General features: G+C 55.1%; 1 protein-coding gene across 2 annotated transcripts in view; it reads left to right on the forward strand.

The window, feature by feature from the left end:
* The window catches only part of Slc2a9 (solute carrier family 2 member 9), a 132278-nt gene that overhangs the window by 64977 nt on the left and 46365 nt on the right, over window positions 1-20936 (forward strand). For both annotated transcript variants that reach the window (XM_077803363.1, XM_077803364.1), the window contains 2 exons: window positions 6379-6511; window positions 19801-19988. In XM_077803363.1, the coding sequence (XP_077659489.1) occupies window positions 6379-6511; window positions 19801-19988 (321 nt within the window). The remainder of the gene's footprint in view (window positions 1-6378; window positions 6512-19800; window positions 19989-20936) is intronic.

Genomic DNA, 20936 nt, shown 5'->3' on the forward strand with positions numbered 1-20936 from the left:
TTCAACTAGGCACAGTGTCAAGACCTCCTCCTATGTGGGCATTAGGCAGAGTCCTCAGTAGTGGGGCTGAATTAGTCTGATATCGTGGGTGCTCAGAATTCCCTGGAATAGACTGTAGAGCTTCTAAAGAGAAACTGATTTCAAGGACCTAGCTGTGTTCAAGAACACAATTCAACACTATCTAAAGAAATAGAGGAAAATGCCACAAACAACTATGTAAAATTCACAATAACTAACACCCAATTAAAAAAATTACCAGGCAAGTAAATAAGCAAGGAAATGTAACCCATAGCTGCAAGGAGAATCTACCAAAGGAAACATAAGCAGAAATGTCGGAGATGATGCAATTTTCTGACTATGGTGTTAAAGCCCCTGGTACAGATGCACTCCATCTGTAGCAGAAGGAAGAGGAAAATATGGGCATGAAGAGAGGAACAGAAGATGGAAACAGAGACCCAAGCCAAACCTCCAGAGATGGAAACTGCAGGGTCTTACACGCAAAGCATGCAGAATGGGATTAAGAGTGGACCGGACATCCTGGGAGGAAAGGTCAGCAACCTGAAGGTGGAGCAGCAGCTATCTAAATCGAAACAGACGGAAAAAGACCAAGAAAACGTTCAACCTGAAATGGGCATTTAGGAAAAAACTGAAACACTACACTTCCCTGGGGAAGATTGGATCTGGTTTAGTCAGCTTTGTCGCTGCTGTGACTAAAGGACCCAACAGAACAGCTGTAGAGGGGGACGTTGTACTTGAGGGCTCACTGTCTCCGAGGTCTTAGTCCATAGAAGGCCACTCCATTCCTCGGCAGGGCTTGAGGTGAGGCTGAGCATCATGGTGGAGAGTGCGGTGGAGGGAACCAGCTCACATCATGATCAGGGAGCAGAGAGAGACTTTCCCCGTCACCTACAAATACATACCCAAAGCCACGCCCCAAGTCCCACCTCCTCCAGCCACACCCTGCCATTTCAATAACCACTCACTTAATCCCTATCAGGGGATTAATTCACTGATTGGATTAAGACTCTTAAAACTCAAACATTTCTCCTCTGAACCGTCTTGCATTGTCTCACCCGCGAGGTCTTGGGGGACACCTCACATCGTAACAGATGGCTTTCCCTGAGACCTGGAATGAAGCAAGAATGTTATCTCTCATCATTCCCATTTAGCATTACAATCCAGGGCAATAAAGCATGAAATACAAATAAGAAACATAAAAAAGGAATCAACACTGTGCATATTTGAAGATGACATGGCCATCTGTATAGTAAATCCTAAAGATTCAACAAAAAAGTTGAAACTAATAATTAGGTTTATTCAGGTTACAAGACACTAGATCAGTAGACAAATATTGATTTCTGCATGCTATCAACAAACAATTAGAAGTTGAAAAAATCACATGCAACAGCATTAAAATGTGAAATACATATAAATTTATCAAAATATATGTAAGATTCTACACCAAGACATGAAAATACTGTTGAGAGACATTTAAAAAGATAAAGAAATAGAAAGATAAACCATACTCATGGAGTGGAAGACTTACTATTGTTAAAAGATCAATTTTCCTCAAATTTATCAATGATTCCAATGGCATCCCAATCAAAATCCAGCAAGCTTTTAAAAAAATTTTTAAAAATTGATAAGCTGATTCTAAAATTCACATGGAAATTAAAGGTCCTGGAATAGCCAAGGCCATTTTGAAAAGAAAGAACACAATCAAAGGTCTCGTATCACCTGTTTTAAGACTTACTGTTAAACTCTAGTAATCAGTACAATGTCCAGAAAATAGATCAACAAAAAGAGCAGAAAAATTCAGCCAAACATGTCCATCAGTGGATTCTCAACCAAGGTGCTGAGGAATTCTCAGGAAGTGGTTCCTGGGGGCTGGACATTTGTATGAATCTGAGTGAAGCTGGGAGGTGGGTGATGGGCTTGTTCAGCAAAGGCAGGAGGAAGAGCTGGTCTGGGCTCTCTGGCTCCCTGCTCCTTACTTGCAGAGATACTCTTCTTGACCTACAGGAGCAACACAAATGTGTCTTTCTGGGAATGTGCACAATCTTAAACCTTCCACTGTGCAATGCTTTGCTTCAGATAAACATTGTTTTCCACTTGAATAGCTGTGGCCATTACCCAACTCCAGCTCCCACACCCACTCATCAAAAAAACAAAACCAGGGAATCTTGGGCTTCACAGATCCTACAATGTGTCACCCAAACCCTCACAGTTTGGTCTACCTAGAAGGAACAAATCTTGAGCTCCTCAGCAGGCGTAGACCTCTCTCTGCAAAAGCTAGGGCGTACCATCAATCCTGCACTCGCTGATGTCCATTGATCTCCCACATGACCAGCTTCTTGATGAGCTGACCCAGTGCATGAAGCAGGCTTGAGGGAAACATTTACCCAGCGCCATATTTAAAGGGCTTCAGAGAGGTATGTGCCCGGGAAGCATGGGGGAGGGACACTCTGTGTCTGTGAATACAGGGTGACCCCTGCACAGCAGGTACTGTTGCAGCTGGTTTAAAAGAGAAAGCAGGAGATGGCCAGGGAGGCGGGAGAAGTCAGAGGTCTCCCTGATGGAGTGAGCAGCACCTCCCAAGGCCCAGCTGTCTCAGGGAACAGGAGCTCTTGGAGCAAGCTGGACACAGGATGTGAAGGAGCCCCAGGCAGGAGCTGAGGCTGCCTGGCCACCACCCGCAGTCCCTGGTATGTCAGGGTAAAGAGCAGGGGCTTTGTTCCAGTAGTTTCTCTTCACGATGTGGTGTATTCTCTCCTTCTCAGAACCCTGGACACAGGCCACACCATGCTGGCTGGGCCCTGTGCTTACCCCATGTACTGGCTCACTTGGACTATGTGTCCTGGGAGGAGGGAAGCCCAGGAGGGGCCCTCGGCAAGAAGCCAGGCCAGAAAATCACCCTGGGTTTGCAGTCTCCTTCCCTTCTTTGTCCTCCCAGCCTTTAAGGTATCACAGGTGAGGGTGACTATACCCAGGGGCCACCCCTGCTTGCCAGGCCCCCACCAGGCTGGGATATGCGGGACCACAGCTCTGTGGAAGGCGGTGCATTGAGAGCAGGGGAGTCAGTGCCACGGGCCTGTGCCAAGGTGCCCCCTACTACTGTTTTGCTGTCTCAGACCTTCCGGTCCTTTCTGGGAATGTCCACAGATGGAATGAATGATGTCACGTACAAGTGATTGATGTTTTTTTAATCACTTTGAAAATCAAGCTGCACACCCAAAGAGCGTCCCAATCCGAGGGTGCTCAGAGCCCCAGTGCATGTGCGATGGTGCCCGGAAGGGAGGGTGCCAGGCTCGGCATCGGCAGTTCTCCAGGACCTGATGGAGGAAGAGGGGGAAGCCGACAGAAGGCAGGGCAGACCCCCAGCAGCCCCAAGGGACCTAGTGATGGTCAGCGCTGGGTGAAGGGCATCCAGGCCTTCTCCCTAGTGGCACTGACACCCACCGGGGGCTGGCTGGTGGGGTCACTCCCGCGATGCTCATTTCGCCCTTCCTTCTAATTCAAGGAGGTGGGAAGACAGTCCTAAAATCAGTCTCATGGTCTTGGGATCCTTGTCACAGCACACGCCCAAGACAGTGAGTCTGGAATAGCACATTGACTGCAGTGAATGGGGGCATCTTGGGAACTGGATGGCACTCTCTAGGCTCAGGTGTGTCCATGGCGGCAGACTGACCCTTCAGGGCCGGTGGCAGGTTGATGCAAACAAGGCTACCCACACGCAGCCTCCAGGGCTCTGTGAAGCTGTGGCCACAGGGTCCTTCCCTGGAGGCTGGTTGGGGGATGGTGAGGGCTCCATGGGCATTCATGGACAGGTGCTGCCTCCTTGTGGGACCAGCTCCTGTGGAAGGGAAGAGTGTTCAGAGGAGTAGAAAGCACCCTCTCCAGGGAGCGCAGGTTGCCCACACCCTCTCCTTCACAGATGGTTGGCACAGGCTGTGCCTTGCCTCGCTGTGGTGGGCCCTGTTTGGTAAGGGCTTGAGCTATGGGAGCTGAGCTTGAACAGTGCCGGTGAGTCCCCATGGAATGTCCTGTCGAGGGGCGGGACTGGCTCTGTCCACTACCATCTGCATGAGATTCTTTCAGCTGGAAGCCAAGGTGGACCCTTTGGTACTGCTTTGTTCTGAGAACCACAGGAGCTTAGGAACAAGGTCAAGAAAGTAGCCCCAGACTCTCATCCAGCTGGTCCCCTCTTAGTGACAGCAAAGGACCAGGACTTGGCTTGCACCAGAGGCTCTGGCCTCAGCCCCCATGTCTCCAGCATCCCCCGACCCTTCCTGCCTGGTGGTCCTGCCGCTGTGTGTGCACACGCTGATGCTGCCCAGGCTGTTCCATCTCCTCTCTGCCCCTCACCCAGGGACACTCCGAAAGAAACTGTCCCTGGGACATGGCCCTCTGTTCTGATGATATGGGGGCTTGACTCCCACCTGTGTGGCACTGGCCGGAGGCCCCAGCACGGGTGTTTCCCTTGTCCAACCCGAGTGCAGCTGCAGAGCCGTCCCCTCCAGACTGCTTCGAGGTTGACTGTCAGAGACAATGACAGCAGCCCTTGCACCTGGCCTGGCACCAGCCAGAGCTTCCTCAGGTGGCCTTCCTTGCCTTTTCTGCCCTGCTTCTGCCTTTGCCCTTCCTGAGAAAGCAGCCAAACTTGGAGAAAAACAAAGTCACTGCCAACAACACAGCAAACGGTCATCCCTCCTGTGCATGTGGCCACCCAGGGTGGCTCCTGGGTTCCCACGGGAACCAAGATCTGCCAAAGCTGCAGCCCCTGTGTAAATGTGTCCCACTTGCATGTGACCTCTGCTCACCCTCCCTGATGCTTCAAGTGCCCTCTCGGTTACTTACAGTAGCCAATACCACACAGAAGCTGTGTAAATGGTGTGACTCCGTCTCCTTTAGGGAATAATGACCACAGTGTTTTCAGTGTTTCCAATCCACTAACAGAGGGTGACTCTATGTCCTGCTTCTTTCTCCCATGGTTTCAAACTTTTAAATTGAGATAATTTGCATATCATAAAATTCATCCCTTTACAATCGATGATTCAGCGGATTTTAGAATACTCACAGAGTTGCGCGGCCGTCAGCCTGACCTAATTCTAACACATTTCCATCACCCCCAGATGTTGCCCCTGCCGGTTAGCACTCCGCCTCACTGCCCGCTCTCTCTCCCTCTGGCCCTTGGCAGTCCCTGGCTGCTTTCTGTCTCCTCCTGGGAAGAGCCAGTCTAGGCCTGCGGGTCCCCTGCCGTGCAGGCTCCTGGAACCAATGCAGCTAGATGAATAGCAATGGCCACTAGTTCAGAAGGGGACCAGTGCCTGTGAGGTCGGGCTGGACCAGCACTGGCCCAATGCCCCTGTGAGCCTTCCCAGCTCACTCTGCACTTCAAGGGTCCCTGCTGCTCTGCCCTTGTGGGGTCCAGGACCTCGAGTAGGGTCTCTGCCATCAGGGATGCTGCAGGGAGGAATTCTGCAGGAGGAGGGGGAAGGGGCCACTGCTGGTGCCCAGGTCCTGAATTGGTGGAGGCTTCGCCAGGACTTGAAGTCCCTCCAGGTCCCAGTGTGCCCTGCCTCCCCGCCGTCTCCTTTTCCTCTCCTAGGATAAACCGTCCCCAGAACTTGGTTCTTCCTCCTGCCGTGCTGTCCTCTTTCAGTGGCACAGAGAGGGCTTACTGTGACGCTGGGCGAGGAGAACTGTGGATCGGGGAGGGAGCAGCCTCGATGGGCACAGTGGCCTGGGCAAGCACTGCCAAAGCCACCAGGTCCCCATGAGCAGTGCCTGTTGCAGGGGCCTGTGGCTCTCAGAGCCGGAAGAGGGGGACGTCCCCTGCCTGAGGGCAGCTGAGCCCCCAGGGCCTCCATCCTGGCTTCCAGACCGGGGTGTGCCCAGCTGCCCTTCTTACGTCCCCACCTATGATGGTGGATACAGCGGCTGCAGAGGGGTCGTAGGGGAGGTGCCAGTGCTGCCTCAGTTCACCTGCTGGGCACCGGGCTCTCAGGAGGCATCCACTGATCCACACCCAGGCACCTGCGAGGTGGCCCTGCTGGAGAGAGGCGGGCCCCGGGGCGCTCAGGCCCACCTGGGTACCTGTGATGAGGGAGTCGGCCAGCGCTGCTCCAGTGCCTGGCCACCTGAGGCCCTCAAGGCTGCCGTCAGGTGGCTGTCCACAGAGGGCTCAGGACTGGCATGTGCTAAAATGCCCTGTGTGCAGGCAGGTGCCTCCCTGGCTCAGTCCCCTGCCCTGGCCTCTATTCATGGGACCATGCTGGGTAGGGAGGCCCTTGGCAGAGTCAGAGCTGCTCAGTCCAGGGGCCCAGTGCCCAGCACAATGACCAAAGGGCACCCTTCAGCAGCATCTTCTCCCCGCAGGAGAGCACCTGGCCATACCTGTTTGGTGTGATCATGGTCCCCGCTTTCATCCAGCTGGTGAGCCTGCCCTTCCTCCCCGAGAGCCCTCGCTACCTGCTCTTGGAGAAGCATGACGAGGCCAGAGCCATGAAAGGTAGGGCCACTTCCCCTCGTCACACAGCTCTGCTTGCACACGGAGCAGGCCCCAGCTGGGCACGGGGAGGGCGCCACGTGAATCTTCTCTGCAGGCACCGTGCTGGGCAAAGAGGATGTGTTCCTGCTGTGGAGGGCAGAGGGGCACAGGGAGTCACCTAGGGAGTCTGGAAAAGCCAGCTCAGACAGGATAAGACCAGGTCCCCTGCTTTACAGCCACCTCCTGATGGCATCCATCCCCAGAGGTGGAGCAAGTGGCCTTTCCCAGTGGCTTGGGTGTGTGGCAGCGCCCCTTGTCTTTGCACTGAAGGGAAGGAGAAGAGCGAGCTCAGAGTGAGTGCACGGGCCTGAGTGCTCCTGTCCAGTGACCCTGGGGTGTCCCCGGTGGCCCTGTGAGGGAGGACGATTTTTATAGGAGAGGATAATGAGGCTTGAGATGAGGATGGGGAGTGGGCTCAGGTCACTTCCTGAGACCCCTAAGAGGCAGAGTGCTGGACCAGGTTCAGAGCAGACTTTCAGAATCAGAGACCTGCTGCAGAGACCTGGGGAAAATCTTTTTGCCCGGAGATGGCCAATGCAGAATGGATGACCAAATTCTTATTCTTTTGGTTTATAAAACAAGACCTGTTGACAGTGCTATAATGAAACATGAGGACTTGGAGCAACCAGGCAGCCTGTGTACCCCAGCTCGGCCTCTGACCTTGAGCCATTCACCCACCTGTCTGAGCCTGCAGACCCTGGTCTCTGACAGGAAATGCCATCAGCCTCCTCCAGGGGCTGTTGTGAGGACTGAGTTCCGTGGTACCCAGGAGGTTCAGGGTGTTAACTGCTGTCTCACTCCTGAGGACCTTGCCTGGTTTTTACCCGTAGTCTCTCCTCCAATCTAAATCTCACTACTGCCCATGCCCAGGGAAAATTCTGAGTATTATACACATAATTGTGCCACATCTTTTAAAACTTAAATTGCCAGAGAGACCCTAAGCCACTTAGTGAGACTCTGCCTCAAGATAAAAAATAAAAAGGGACAGGGATGAGCTCAGAGGTAAAGCACCCCTGGGTTCGATCCCTGGTACCCACCCCCAAGTTTAAACTACCTACGTATTTTTAAATTGACCAATTGTAAAATGAAACATTAACAATTGTTTGTATTTGTATAAACAATATTTGTATTTATCAAGCAGCTTATGGTCCAGATCTTCAGATCTACTTTCTTATCTATAACATTTCCTTGAAGTCAAGTCAGAGGACATGGTCATTACTTTCATTTTGCTGTTGAGGAAACAAAGGCTTAAACTAGGGTCACCAAGACTCTGGTTTGGGCTTATAGAGGCTCACAGAGGCCTTTGTTGGAAACGAATGCCCAGTGCCCGTGTACGCCGGCTCTCGCCTGCAGCTTGGAGATGGACTTGGGCCTTAAGCCCCTGGCTCCAGAAGCCTCAGGGACCCTGGTTAACACTCTGCCCTGATTCACAGTCAGAAGAAGGACAGGCGCCCAGGGGCTTTCCTCCCTGCCCTGGCAGACACAGAGGCACACTGGGAAAGGGAGCTAGTGGGCGCTCTGGGTGATTCCCTGCAGCCAGTGGGGAGGAAAACCAGGCCAAAGTGGGGCTTCCGATGGCTGGAGGCTCTGGAGTGAAAAGGAGGCGGCTGAAACAGAGCCCGGGGACCCAGTTCCAGGAAGCAGCAGGGAGAAAGCATTCCCTCCATCAGAAATGCAGTCCCCTGCCCTGGGAGGGCCGCCCACCCCTGGCTCCCCAGGGAAAAGCTTCCTCTAGCACAGAGGGACTGCAGTGCCTGGAGGTGCCAGAGTGAGGAAGGCTTTAGAGGGTTCTTTCACAACACAGTAGAGGGGGAGTGCAGCTATGAAACAGGATGGACGTGATGAGTGTGCTTTATGTAAGGAGCAAAAAACATCAGCGTCAGGTTGAAACAGAATCTTGAAAGGTACATTTCCACTAATGATAATACCAATTCTGCTTTAGCAAACAGTAGATATTCACCATGCGGGGCATTCTGTCAAGCAAGTTCAAAGACAGGGACACGAGATGGCACCCCTGCCGTCCAGGTGGGAGGGTGATGTGCCACGGTGGACAGACTCACTCATCCATGGCTCTCAGGTGCTGAGAGCTACTTGACTCTCAGCACTTTCCCTGTATTAGCTCATTAAATCCCCACAACAGAGAAAGTAGGTCCCATTTTTACTCCTGTTCCACCTAACACACTGCACCCCATAAAGATGTACAATTACTGTGAGTCAATTAAAAGTGAAAACAAATTATAGGAAGGAGATGCAGGAAAGGGGCGGCCGTTGATGGGGGTGGGAGTTTCTGGGGTTTCTGAGGACTGAGGAATGGGGAGGTCCCAGGAACAGAGCAGGAGGTGGCACCCCGGGAAGCCCCAGCCCTCCTGCTGCCTCCAGCCCTCTCCAGCCTGGTGCTGCTTTGTAGGAAGGGAGACGTCATGACTGCAGCCTCCTCACGTGAAGGGCCCAGGGGTGGCTCCGTAGCCTTACAGAACCGCCAAGCACGGGGAGACGGTGGTGCACACTGGCCTTTGGGATTCTGCCTCACCTTGCATTTGAAGAGAGGGATGCTATGGCTAAAAGGAGTGTGGAGCCTTTGCTGGGGCTAGAGAATCTTTTTTAAATGTTGGGTGGAGAAATCACCCCCTCCCCGCTCAGCTCTGACAAATCAACTCTCGTCCCTTATACCTGGGTGGCATGTGGATTCATCCCCTAGGATGCTTTCATCCTTCCTGTCCCCTCCCATCTCTGTGTCCTAAGCATGTTTCCTTGTCTCTAACTTTATATTGCCGCATATGACCAGTGGGACAATGGCCCCAAATATGTTCATATCCTGATCTCCACAGCCGGTGACTATGTCACCTCGGATGACAGAGGGGCTTTGCAGGGGTGATCAGGATTCTGAGAAAGGAGCTCACCGGGGATTATTGGGATGAGCCCACTGAAATCACCTTCTTGTACCTGGGAGCAGGAGCAGAGAGTTAGGGAAGGTGACGGACGTGATGTTGGTTGGAAGCAGAAACCCAAGAAAGAAAGGAAGGGAAGGAGAGAGAGGAGAGAAGACGCTGAGCTTTTTGCTTTGAAGATGGAGGGGCCATGAGCCAAGGAAAGCGGGCAGCCTCTTGGAGCTGGGAAGTCAAGGGCATGGTCCTCCTTCAAGCCTCCAGAGGAGTTCAGCTCTATTGTCCTCCTGAAGTCAGCCCAGTGAGTCCCACTGCAGTGTGTGTCCTGAAAGTGACCCCACACACACCAAGACAAATACGTCAGTCAAAGACGGTTGATCCACTGGCGACTGGGTTTCAGGCTCAGAAACAGTCTGCCACAATGTTGTGGCTCATGCATTTGAAAAGGCCCCACGTGCATCTACCGCATCCAAGAGCAGTACATGTCTTCCTAAATCTAAAAAGTCTCCCCCCATGCCAGCTTCATCCACGTACTTACAAACAGTCATAGGGTAATCAAAACGTGACAAAGTGGGCTAAGCACACAGCGTCCAGTGGGAGAAAATAAACATAGATAAATCGCCATCACCAAATGCAGACACAGGTGCAGGGAGGGCAGGAGGCTGGGCGAGGGATAACCTCAGAGGCGAACTCTGCCCTGTCCCCTCCCCAGTCACTTGCCTGCCAGATGTGCCCACTCAGCCAAGACAAGCCTCCAGGACAGAGGCCATGGTGACCCGCTTCTCCCAGGCCCCGCTGCCAGGCTCTTACCTGGAGCCCCCCCCCCCCCCCCCCCCCCGCGTACCTGCACCCACCTGGGGGTGACCAGAGAGCAGAGGGATGCTTTTCCCTGTCGCTCAACAGATGGCGCTACTTCCTAAACTTGGGGAGGGAGCTGGGCAGAGGGAGGCACGCTCAGTTTGCCTCCAAGCCCTCAGGCTCTGTCTGCGGGCAAAGTCACCTACTCCCCCAAGGAGACCAGGGTCCTCTCTGGGGTCACTCTGCTTTTGTCCTTAAGGTGTGAGCCCAGATGGGTTAGCTGGAGAGGCCTCTCGTTTGCCCTTGGACTGGCCACGTGCATCCTGGCTGGCTGCCTTTTCCCTGGCTGGAGAGCAGCTGGGTGCAGGGGACTGAGCAAGGTTCTCTGCCCGGGAGAGGAGCTCCTTCCTGCAGCACCTGCAAGGGCCTAATGGGGCTGGCGGCACCCTCCAAACGTTCTATTTCTCCCTCAAAGGCAGCCCTGCAAGGGCTCCAGTGTGTCTGCATCCCAAACAGCAGGAGCCTGAGCGTCCACCATGACGCTCTTCAGACCTAGAGAAGGGCTGTGGGTGCCGCTGGGGCGGGGATGCAGCCTGTCTCACCTGGGGCTGGTGCACCTGGTGTAGCTGCTGAGCCGCTGAGTCTCCGCGCCTTTGAGAGCCGGGAGGAACCGCCTGTCTGCTCTAGGGCACAGACAGGTTCAGCATCCTCTCCTGGATTTCTCTGAGGTCCTGCCCCTTCCTGAGCCCCAAGCTGCCTCTGCCTCCTGGGCACCAGCTCTGTGGCATCCTCCTCTCACAATAACCCCAACCTGAGAGCAGCGCCTCCAACAGCAACTGCACCCCCAGCCCCTGAGCTGTTTAGGGAAGAGTTGGGGCTGGGGGTCACTGGCTCCTCCTTCCTTCCCCTCTCTCTGCCTCTCAGAGGCCCCTGGAGCCCCGGTGGCTTCTCCCTCTAGTGTGGTGAGCAGCTGCTCGGCTTCCAAACCCGGAGCCAGCTGACGTGTAGACTCGCAGCCGTGTGACACCCTGGGTGTCAGGCACTTATGAGAACCTTCTCAGCCCAGGCGGCACCTTCCCTGGAGACATCCTGCTGAGCCGATGAGCACTGCTTCTCTCGCCTGCTGTGTACCTGCTAACGTCACAGCTGGCAGTGCTCCCGGGCTCCATGGAAGGCCAGCTGGGTGCCACCGTGGAGGGTCGCCTGGGAGTCCCGGGAGCTGGTCCAGCCTCCCCGCCCTGCCCCTAGCCGTGCTAACCCTCTCCCCGGCAGGCTGCCCAGGTCGGAGGTCGGCTGTCTCACCTGTGGAATGGAAGCAACACAAGTGCTTCTCTCCAGGGACCAGAGGACGGTGGAATCCCCCTGTGGACCTGGGGATGCTGAGCCACAGTCATAGGATAATCGCCACATGGCAAAGTGGGCTAAGCACGCAGCGTCCAGTGGATGGTGTGCATGATGCCACAGCTGCCCCGGTGGCAGGGACTATAATCAAGCCTCATCATGTATTAAGCAGGTTCTTGTCCAAAGAGTGAAAGAATTGACTCCTGAAGCTGCTTCAGGCACCTGGACCCAGCTGAGACCTCAAAGTAACCCAGAGAGGTTTGGGCCTGGGGGCAAGACCCTTCCACCATCCTGTAACTGGAGGCCTGCCTCAGTAGTCACAGAGGGCGATTGAGAGGACAGAGGCCGGGTGATTGCTGCCCTGTGTCAAGTGCTCGTCCTTCCCGTGGGCCAGCTGTTCCCTTTGCTGAGGCTCACGACAGCTCCACAGGAGCAGGGAATGCTAAGTGTCTGGTTCACCACATGTGTCAGTCTGGTCCCCCCCGAGAAATAGACTGTCTGAAATAGACCCATCTTCTGTTGCTGTAACTGAATGCCAGAGACTGGGAAATTTATAAAGAAATTTCCTTCTTGTCATTGTGGAAGCTGGGAAGTCCAGAAACATGATGCCCGCGTCTGAGAGGCCTTCTTACTGCCCCACCACGTGGCAGAGACATCATATGGCGAGACAGAGCCGGACCTAGCTCAAGGCTCTCTTCTCCTCGTAAAGCCACTAAGTATCATGACCTCGTGACCTCATCTAACCCTACTCAGCTCCCAAGGCCCCACGCCCACATGCCCTCAGCAGAGGAGCTCAGTTGGAGCCCTGCCCTCCTAACACTGTCCCAGTGGCCACTCAGTCTCCTCATATGGATGGGGGTAGCTGGACCCATTCAAGCCATAGGACAGAACATGTGATTAAAGGAGAGGGGACGTCACTGGAGTCAGTTTCCTTGTGAGAAAACCGGGAGAGTCCAACCCCAAAGGGAGAGGAGGGACGAAGGTTGGGGAGAAGCACCCCCACCCCCGGCTGCCGTACAGTATGAGGAGGGTCCAGCGAGGCCCCAAGAAGTCCTGGAGCCACCACTGCTCCCCAGAACAAGGCTGCCTGGTTTCCCTGCTCTGCCCACCCACTGCAAGAGAAGCCCTGGGGCGTGCGGCCTGGGACCCGGGGGTCCGTCCGTGTCAGCTCCACTCCTGGAGCTGGAGGCTGAGGCACATTCTCAGGCCACCACCTTCCTCTAGAAACTGCGTTCAGCTGAGGGCTCGGTGGGGAGAAGTGCTCTCTGCCGCCCCGGGCTGGGTCCAGGACAGCCCCTGGGTGGGTCAGGGCTCCCCAGTGACACAGGGCCATGAGGACGCCCTCAGAGGAAGATGCATTTTCAGGAAGTGGCTCATCAACTGTGAGGCTGACCAGCTGAGCTTCCTGGCTCATGAGGTGAGCAGTTCTGCTCCAACAGACCCTCCCACCCTGATGTGCAGCTCACCGGAAGCCCGAGTAATGGGATCAGTTAGTCACTGACCAGAAACTCCAAAACCATGAGCCATAATAGACCTTTTCTCTTTATAAGCTGATGGCCTCAGGTATTTGATGATAGTGAATCAACAGGTGGGATGATACCAAACTAAAAAGCTTCTTCACAGCAAAGGAAACAAGAATGTGAAGAAAGAGCCTAGAGAAGGGGAGAAAATCCTTGCCACTTGCACCTCAGAGAGAGCATTAATCTCCAGGATACACACAAAGAATGCAAAGAATTGGACACCAAAAGAAAAAAAAAACCCAATCAATAAATGGGCAAAGGAACTAAACAGATGAAGAAATATTGATGCTCAGCAAATATATGCAAAAATGTTCAATATCTCTAACAATTACAGAAATGCAAATTAAAATTACACTGAGATTCCATCCATCTCACTCCAATAAGGAAACAAACAAACAAACAAAAAACAAAGAGGAAGTGGATCAGGAGAGCTCAACAGCCTTCCAGCTCTAAAAGGGCTGCCCCTGGCTGAGTTCCGTTTCTGTGCCAACGTGGAAGGCAGAGGAAAGGCCTGTGCCCCCCCACCCCCAAGAAAAGCCCACCTCCTGACCCCCAAAACCTGTGACTGTGTTGGGCTCCGTAACAAAGGAATTGAGGTCACGCGTGGAACCAAGGTTGCTAGTCATTGACACGCAGCCTCCCAGGCTTGATTTTAGGTACCTGCATCCGTTACCTTAAGCCTGACCACCCACTCCCTGCCCTGCCAAGGCTCCACCTTCCGACTTCTTACTTGATGGACGAGGAGACCGGGGCGCAGAGACATGAGGGCCTTAGTCAGTAGTCCACTCAGGGAAACTGGACTCATTTTTCAGAGCAGCAGAATGATCGTGGAGGGCAGAGGGGCTGGGGCAGCCAGGGCAGTCGGGCAGCGTTGCTCTCCGTATGGACGCTGCATGATGCTCACCCACAGCACCTGGGCAGGTGCCGGAGCTGCTGTCATGTCTGGCTGATGTCTTTGCTGCTAGTGATGCTAGAGTCACAGTCCTGGAGTCTGAGCAGGAGCAGCCACTGCAGAAGGTGCTGGGCTCTGGCTGGGAGCAGGAGAGGACTTCTTTGTCCTTGTCCTGGCTCTCACAGCCTCTGGGGGTGGCTCTAACTGGGATCTGCCACGCCGGCATCAGGAAATGGGACTGCAGGCTCCTGCCCCAGCCATGCGGGAGAGGACAAATGGGGGTGGCCTGGCTGTCCAGCGGCCAGACCTGGGCAGGAACGGCAGATGGCTGGTGCCCCTCATCTCAGCGCCTTTGCCCTCGCTGGCTCCTCTCCAGGGTCTCTGCCTGGCTCACACTCCCTATCTTCCTTCGCCTGGATCCCCACTAAAATGACATCTTCCCCAAAACGTCTCTCTCAGATGCAGCAGCTCAAACTGCATCCCCTCTTCCCACCGTCACCTGCCCTGATGGTCTTTTCTTCTTAGCACTGACCTGAAATGGTCCATTTATGTCACCTTGATCAGTATCTCTGTCCCCACTGGGAGGAAGAGCTCCAGAAGGGCAGGGACTCCCGCTTGGCTGACAGCTGAAGCTCAGCACCCAGAGCAGTGCCTGGCATACAGTAGGTGATTACTACGCACATGTTGAATGGAGGAAAGAGATCAAAGTGCACCTAAAACCAAGGCGTGTACTCACTGAAGCCCTCTGCTTCTCCAGGCTCTGTCGTGCACAACAGGAGAGCAGGAGGCCGAGGGAGACAGGAGGGGAAGCTCCGGCCAGCAGCCCTGGTCACTGGGGAGGTCTTTCAGACAATTGCTTGGGATCTCTTGTCTGGAAGTTTCTACCTCTGCACCTGAGAAGCCTTCCTCCAGGTAGGGGCTTCGCAAACCAAAGCAAAGCATGGTGGATGGACGGATGGATGGAGAGACAGTCACTCCCATTTTGTGTCTTCTTGCAGTGGCAGGAGGGTTACGCCAGGAGGGCTGTGAGGTTTTGGTGTGAGCAGAGGGAGAAGGAACCAGACACTGAAGTATTTACAAAGTGCTAAAAGGCATAGGCTCTTCGTGCTTAGGAGGGCTCCACTTTAAAGTGGTTTAGTTGGACAGTGAAATTGACCATGAACTCTACAAAGGAGGACCTTTCTATCATGTCAAATCTCATGCACTAATTGCTGAGATTAGGACCCAGAGAAGCTCTCTTTTGGCATATAATAGCTGCTCAATGAATGTGCATTGAAGACATGAACAGATCGATTAAGCCACTCAAAACACAGTTCAGTGCCCTAGGAGGGGGAAGGACAGGGCCTTGTCACGTACTAAGGACCTGTGGCTACAGGTATCTTCTCTAGGCTCCCCTGTCACTGCATTGTCCAGTGCTAAGAGATTTACAGATGAGAAAACAGAGGCTCAGGAGGCTGGCGTCAGCAGTCCAATGCCACTCAGTCTGTAAGCAGTGGGGCCATACCTTGAGCCCCAATGCATCTGACACCAAAGCCTGTGGATGGTGGGACCTAAACTCTGACACGGAGGATGAGTGGTACAGAGGATTGGCTTCTGTGACCTCCTCCCAGCAGTGCCAGCCCCTGAGCCAGGCAGGTACCACCCCTGTGGATGCATAGAAGTGCAGGGGTGGAAACGATAGCACTCCTGTGGGACTCCATCCCTCTGTGCCTCAGTTTCCCCATCCATTCAATGGCAGTGAAGTTCCTGACCTGGCAGCCATCCCTGCATCCAGCACGGTGCACCTCAAGGGCAGGGGCTGTCCTGGACCGGCCTCTCCTTCCCTGACAGCAGCAGATCTTTGCTCCCATCTCCTGGCACAGGGCAAGACCTCAGAAGCTCAGGTTCATGGAGATGAACTGAACTTGATTCTGCAGCTCCTCTATTCTGCAGTTCCTTTTCATCTATCTTTTGAGGTGTGTGGAAAGAGAGATCAGTCAGCTGTAGGTCAGGGTCTCACCCCGGCTTCTACCTGGGTGATCTGGGTGCATTTGCTAACTTCCCTGAATGCAGTGGATGGAGCAGTGCTCACCAGCGAGGGCTGTGGAGTTGCGAGGGTCTGTGGGACACTGAACCCTGAGCCTGGCGCACAGTAGGTGCACGACAGCCATCAGACTTCTCACCCTGCTCCTGGCTGTAGCTGATGCCAGATCTGACCACTGGCCAGCTTCCTCTCCCAGCCCGGTGTTGGGGTGGACCGAGCTGCCCAGGGGGTTTCTCTCCAGTTGGGAAATGCAAATTTTCTTCCTTTTAAGTTCTTTGGAGCTGGTGATTGGAATATGGCTAGGAATATGAATGAGGTGTGAGCCAGGGAAGGCTTCTCACTTTCAAGTTGGAGAGAGCTGGGGCGCGAGCCCTGGGGAGTCCTCGAATGAACTTTTATCAAATGACTGGAGAGGCACAGGAATGAGCTCTGGCCATGCAGCTTTCCACAAACCAATGTCTTTTTGAGATGAGCTCAGAGACTCCAGGTTGCTTGGGTCATTTGTCCTCTTTCCAAGGTCAACCAGTGAAAATCTAAAGTTCCATCCCCTCCCACCCGCGGACACCATCGTCTCCCCTCCATCCATGGAGCCTCACACTCTGGGACCTGGGTTTGCCCAGAAGACCCCCTTTTCCTGCCGGTTCCCCCCAGGTGCACAACCCTCCCACAACTGGTTCTCGAGATCCCCTTGTTCTCCTCCAGAGATGGAGGACTCCCTGCTCCTAGCAGGCCGTCCTTCCACACGGTGAGCCCATGCCCACTGTCACCCCCTGCCTGGTCCTGGCTTGTCCTACAGCCAAGGACAGCAACCCAGGGGCATCCGGCTCCTCCTCCAGGACTAAACATTGGCAAATACAAGCAGGGCTCAATTACCTTCATCCAACATGGTCTGAGCACCTGCTGGATGTCAGGCCCCAGGCCTTGCAGGAGCACAAGCAGCCGCCCTGAGCGGCAGGGCTGGGAACCAGAGAGCCAGGAGAGGTGGCTGCCCCTTACCTGCAGCAGCACCCCTGCTGTGCCTGGGCACCCCACTGTGTGCACTTCCTGCCCCTTTGTGAGTAGACTCCCTTTCCAGAGGCAGATCCCAGGCCTTCACCTGAAGACTGGCGGGAAGGGGACACAGTTCCCTGCAGGCCCAGGGGAAGGAAGGCAAGCGCTGAGTCCAAAACTCCTCACTGTGCTCACAGGCCCCGCGGAAATCCACAGCGACCTGAGGCGCAGGCATTTCTCACTCAAGGGAATAAGCCCCGGCCTGGCAGGGGTGGGTCTGGAGAGGTCCTGGAGCCCCGGCCCCCAGCACCATAGTGCTCAAGGGGAAGGGGCCAAGGGGTGAGGGGCCAAAGCCGGGTTGCTTCAGGTCTTTCAGACACTCTGGGTGTGGAATGAAACCCAGAGGGCAAGGGAGCACAGAGGAGAGGCGGAGGGCAGGGGTGAGGGGCGGGGGACAGACTGCATTTCCAAGGCTCTCCGTCCCTCTTACAGACTGAAGTCTGCACCCTCAAAGTCCTGCTCGGAAGCTGTGACCCCCAGCGGGATGGGATTTGGAGGTGGGGGCCTTGGGAGGTAGTTAGGGTCAGGTGAGGTCATGAGGGTGGCCCCGTGATGAAATTCGTGCCTTATAAGAGAAAAAGACAAGGACTCCTCCTGACCACCACCACCCAGCTCTCTCCCTCTGGCCTGCGAGGACGCAGTGGGAAGGCAGCTGTCTGCAGCCAGGAAGGAAGGCTCTCCCTGTTCAGGGGACTGAGTCTGCTGAGACCTGGTCTCAGACTCCCGACTGCCCACCGTCTGGCCCCCGCCCATGACCAGTGCTGCAGCAGCCACACCGCCACAGTTTAGTTCTCTTTTAATGCTGAGTCATATTCATCGTGTGTATGTCCACAGCTCCTTTATCCATTCATCCAGTGACGGCACCTAGGTTGGCTCCACAGTTTAGCTATTGGGAATGGTGCTGCTAGGAACATGGATGTGGCTGTGTCCCTGTAGTCTGCTGTTTTTAAGTACTTTGGGTATAGACGGAGGAGAGGGATAGCTGGGTCAAATGGTGGTTCCCTTCCCAGATTTCTGAGGAATCTCCATACTGCTTTCCAAAGTGGCTGCACTAATCTGCACTCCCACCAGCAACTTATGAGTGTGCCTTTTCCCCCACACCCTTGCCAGCACTTATTGTTGCCTGAATTCTTGATAATTGCCATTCTGATGGGGGTGAGATGGAATCTCAGGGTCGTTTTGATTTGCATTGTTCTAATTACTAAAGATGTTGAACATTTTCTCATATATTTGTTGATCGCATGTATTTCTTCTTCTGTGAAGTGTCTGTTCAGTTCCTTGGCCCATTTATTGATGGGGTTATTTGGGGTTTGTGTGTGTGTGTGTGTGTGTTGAGTCTTTGAGTTCTTTATCCATCCTGGAGATCAGTGCTCTATCTGATGTGCGTGTGGTAAAGATCTGCACCCCTGCTGTGGTCTCTCATCATCTCAATGATTAGCAGCCCACACTGTCTAAACAGCTCCCAAGGACCTCCAGGGGACATTGGCAGGGGACTCCAGCAGCACCAGCTGAATGGGGAGATGAACCATGCCTACCTCAGGGGTCACGGGGGGGGGGGGGGGGGGGGATTGAATAGGAAAGGCACCCGAGCCTGCAGGCCAGAGCCCAGCACAGGGCCACAAGCCTGAGCCGAGGTCACTTGCCTCATTTGGCTCTGGCCTGCCTACTGGTCTCCTGACAGGGCTACTGACCCCTCAGAGAGGACAGTCCAGGTGCTGCCTGTGCTGAGCCAGGCTCAGGGCTCGGGCTCTGCTGTGTCCCCGGGAGGCAGTGACGGTGCCCTAGACACACAACCGTGTAGCCACCCGTGAGTACCAGGGAGCAGGGGATGAGGGCTTTCCCGCCCGTGGCTGGGGGGCCATGGCAGCCACAGGGGATACGCTGCTGCCCTCCCTCAGCGGCTGGCTCAGCTTCCTGCGGCTGCTGCACAGAATTCCACAAAATTAGGGGCTTAAAGCCGCACTCAGTTAGCGTTGAAGTTCCAGGGGTCAGAATTCAAAGTGGACCGTGCAGAGTTTGCCTTGAGGGTCACCAGGCTGCTCCTTCTGGAAGCTCCAGGGGAGAGTCCACTCCGAGCCTTTGCTGCCTTCTAGCATTCCTCCGTGGATGTTCACATGTGGCAAAAGGTGACAGTTTCTCGGGGGCTGGAAGTTTGCCTTGTTCGGTCTGGGAACAGCATCAACAGCAGGCTGAGTTCCAACCCTGGAAGACATGCCCTGTGGGACTGTGCTCATGGTGCCCGGTCCAGAGGGCGTGGGAGGAACTTGGAGGCCCGAGGTCCCTTCCCCTCCAGCCCTTGGGGCATCCTGGCCCAGCGGGGATCCCACTCCTGCTGGAACCTCCCATAAGGGTGAGCACAGGCTCAGGCAAACAGCAGACGCTCAATGAATGTCCAGCAAAAGACTCTTCCAAAGGAGAAGCCTGGCACTGGACGCTGTGAGATTATCACAGCAGCCAGGCCAGGCAGCAAGGGTGCAAGGGACCCTGGGGACTCCTGCCGGGAGGTGCCTGCTGGGCCTAGGGGCGTCCGGAGACCAGGTTCTCGCTCAGCCATCTGGGTGACCTCAGCAAGTCACTGTGCCCCTCTGGCCTCTGATTTCCCATTTCTAAATGAGCGCTTGGGCCCCCGGGCTTCAGAGACCCTGGACAAGGGGTGCAAGCGGTGGGACCGGCACCTCGGGCTGCATCGGCCATAGGACATCCTGGCCCCGCCCTCAGCCTGTGCCTGTCCCTGTTCACAGCCTTCCAGACGTTTCTGGGCAAAGCGGACGTCTCCCAAGAGATGCAGGAGGCCCTGGCTGAGAGCCACGTGCAGAGGAACGTCCACCTGCTGTCTGTCCTGGAGCTGCTGAGGGCCCCCTTCCTCCGCTGGCAGGTCATCACCGTGGTTGTCACCATGGCCTGCTACCAGCTCTGTGGCCTCAACGCCGTGAGTGCTGGGCCCCCGCCAGGTGTTGTGCACGGGAACAGCAAGCGAGGAGGGAGGCGGGTGGCTCAGGGCTCGGCTCTGGATGCCCAGGTTCAGACCCAGCTCTGCCAGCCTCACGAACTCCGCAGCATCGGGCAACCACAGGACGTCTCTGACCCTCGGTGTCCTCCTCTGTGGGATGGATGACAGTGAGGTGGAAGGGGATGCTCCAGGCACGGTGCCCAGTCCCAGGCTAGAGCCAGCCCCCGGCCCATGCCACTACCATCCTGGAGTCCTGCTTCTCAAAGAAAGGGACACTTAGGCAGTCACCATGGGGGGACAGGAGAGGCTGAGGGGACTTCCTCAGAGGAGCGTCTTGGCTGGGCTGCCTCCTGCCTGCGACTCTGGCCTGGAAAACCTCCAGGCTCTCGGGGAGCCCCTGGGCCTGAGCTGCGGCTCTCTCCGGGTTCCAGACCCAGCTGCCTGCGGCCACCCCTGCTCTCTCCAGGGCAGTGGCAGCTTCAGCCCTGCTCCCTGCTCCTCAGCCCTCCAACCTCTAGGTCAGCTCAGCTCTCTACAGGCCAGGGGCAGAGGCCTGGCTTCCCGCCCCCGTGTGGCCATGAACCTGCCCTGAGAAACCCCTGCCAAGCGCCTCCCCACCCTGGCTTGGTGCCCTCAGCTGCACGTGCACATGTATTAGCCAGGAGCCGTCCCATGCCAGCCCTGTGAGTTAACCCCCACTGTTAGGCACAGAGACATCAAGATGCTTTCCAAAGTCACACAGCTAAGAACAGTATGAGGAGGACTGAAGCTGTCTGGCCCCAAGGTCTGGGTGCTTAAACCCTAGCAGGGAGGGTCACCAAGAGCCCCTGAGAGGATCCCCCCTATGTCACTCAGGCTGTCTCCAGCCCCCACCCCAGGCAGCCACGAAGAAAGTCCAGCTTCTTGCATTTGTGGCTGGAGCAGCAA

This window comes from Urocitellus parryii, chromosome 10 (assembly GCF_045843805.1).
Source record: "Urocitellus parryii isolate mUroPar1 chromosome 10, mUroPar1.hap1, whole genome shotgun sequence".
Taxonomy (NCBI): domain Eukaryota; kingdom Metazoa; phylum Chordata; class Mammalia; order Rodentia; family Sciuridae; genus Urocitellus; species Urocitellus parryii.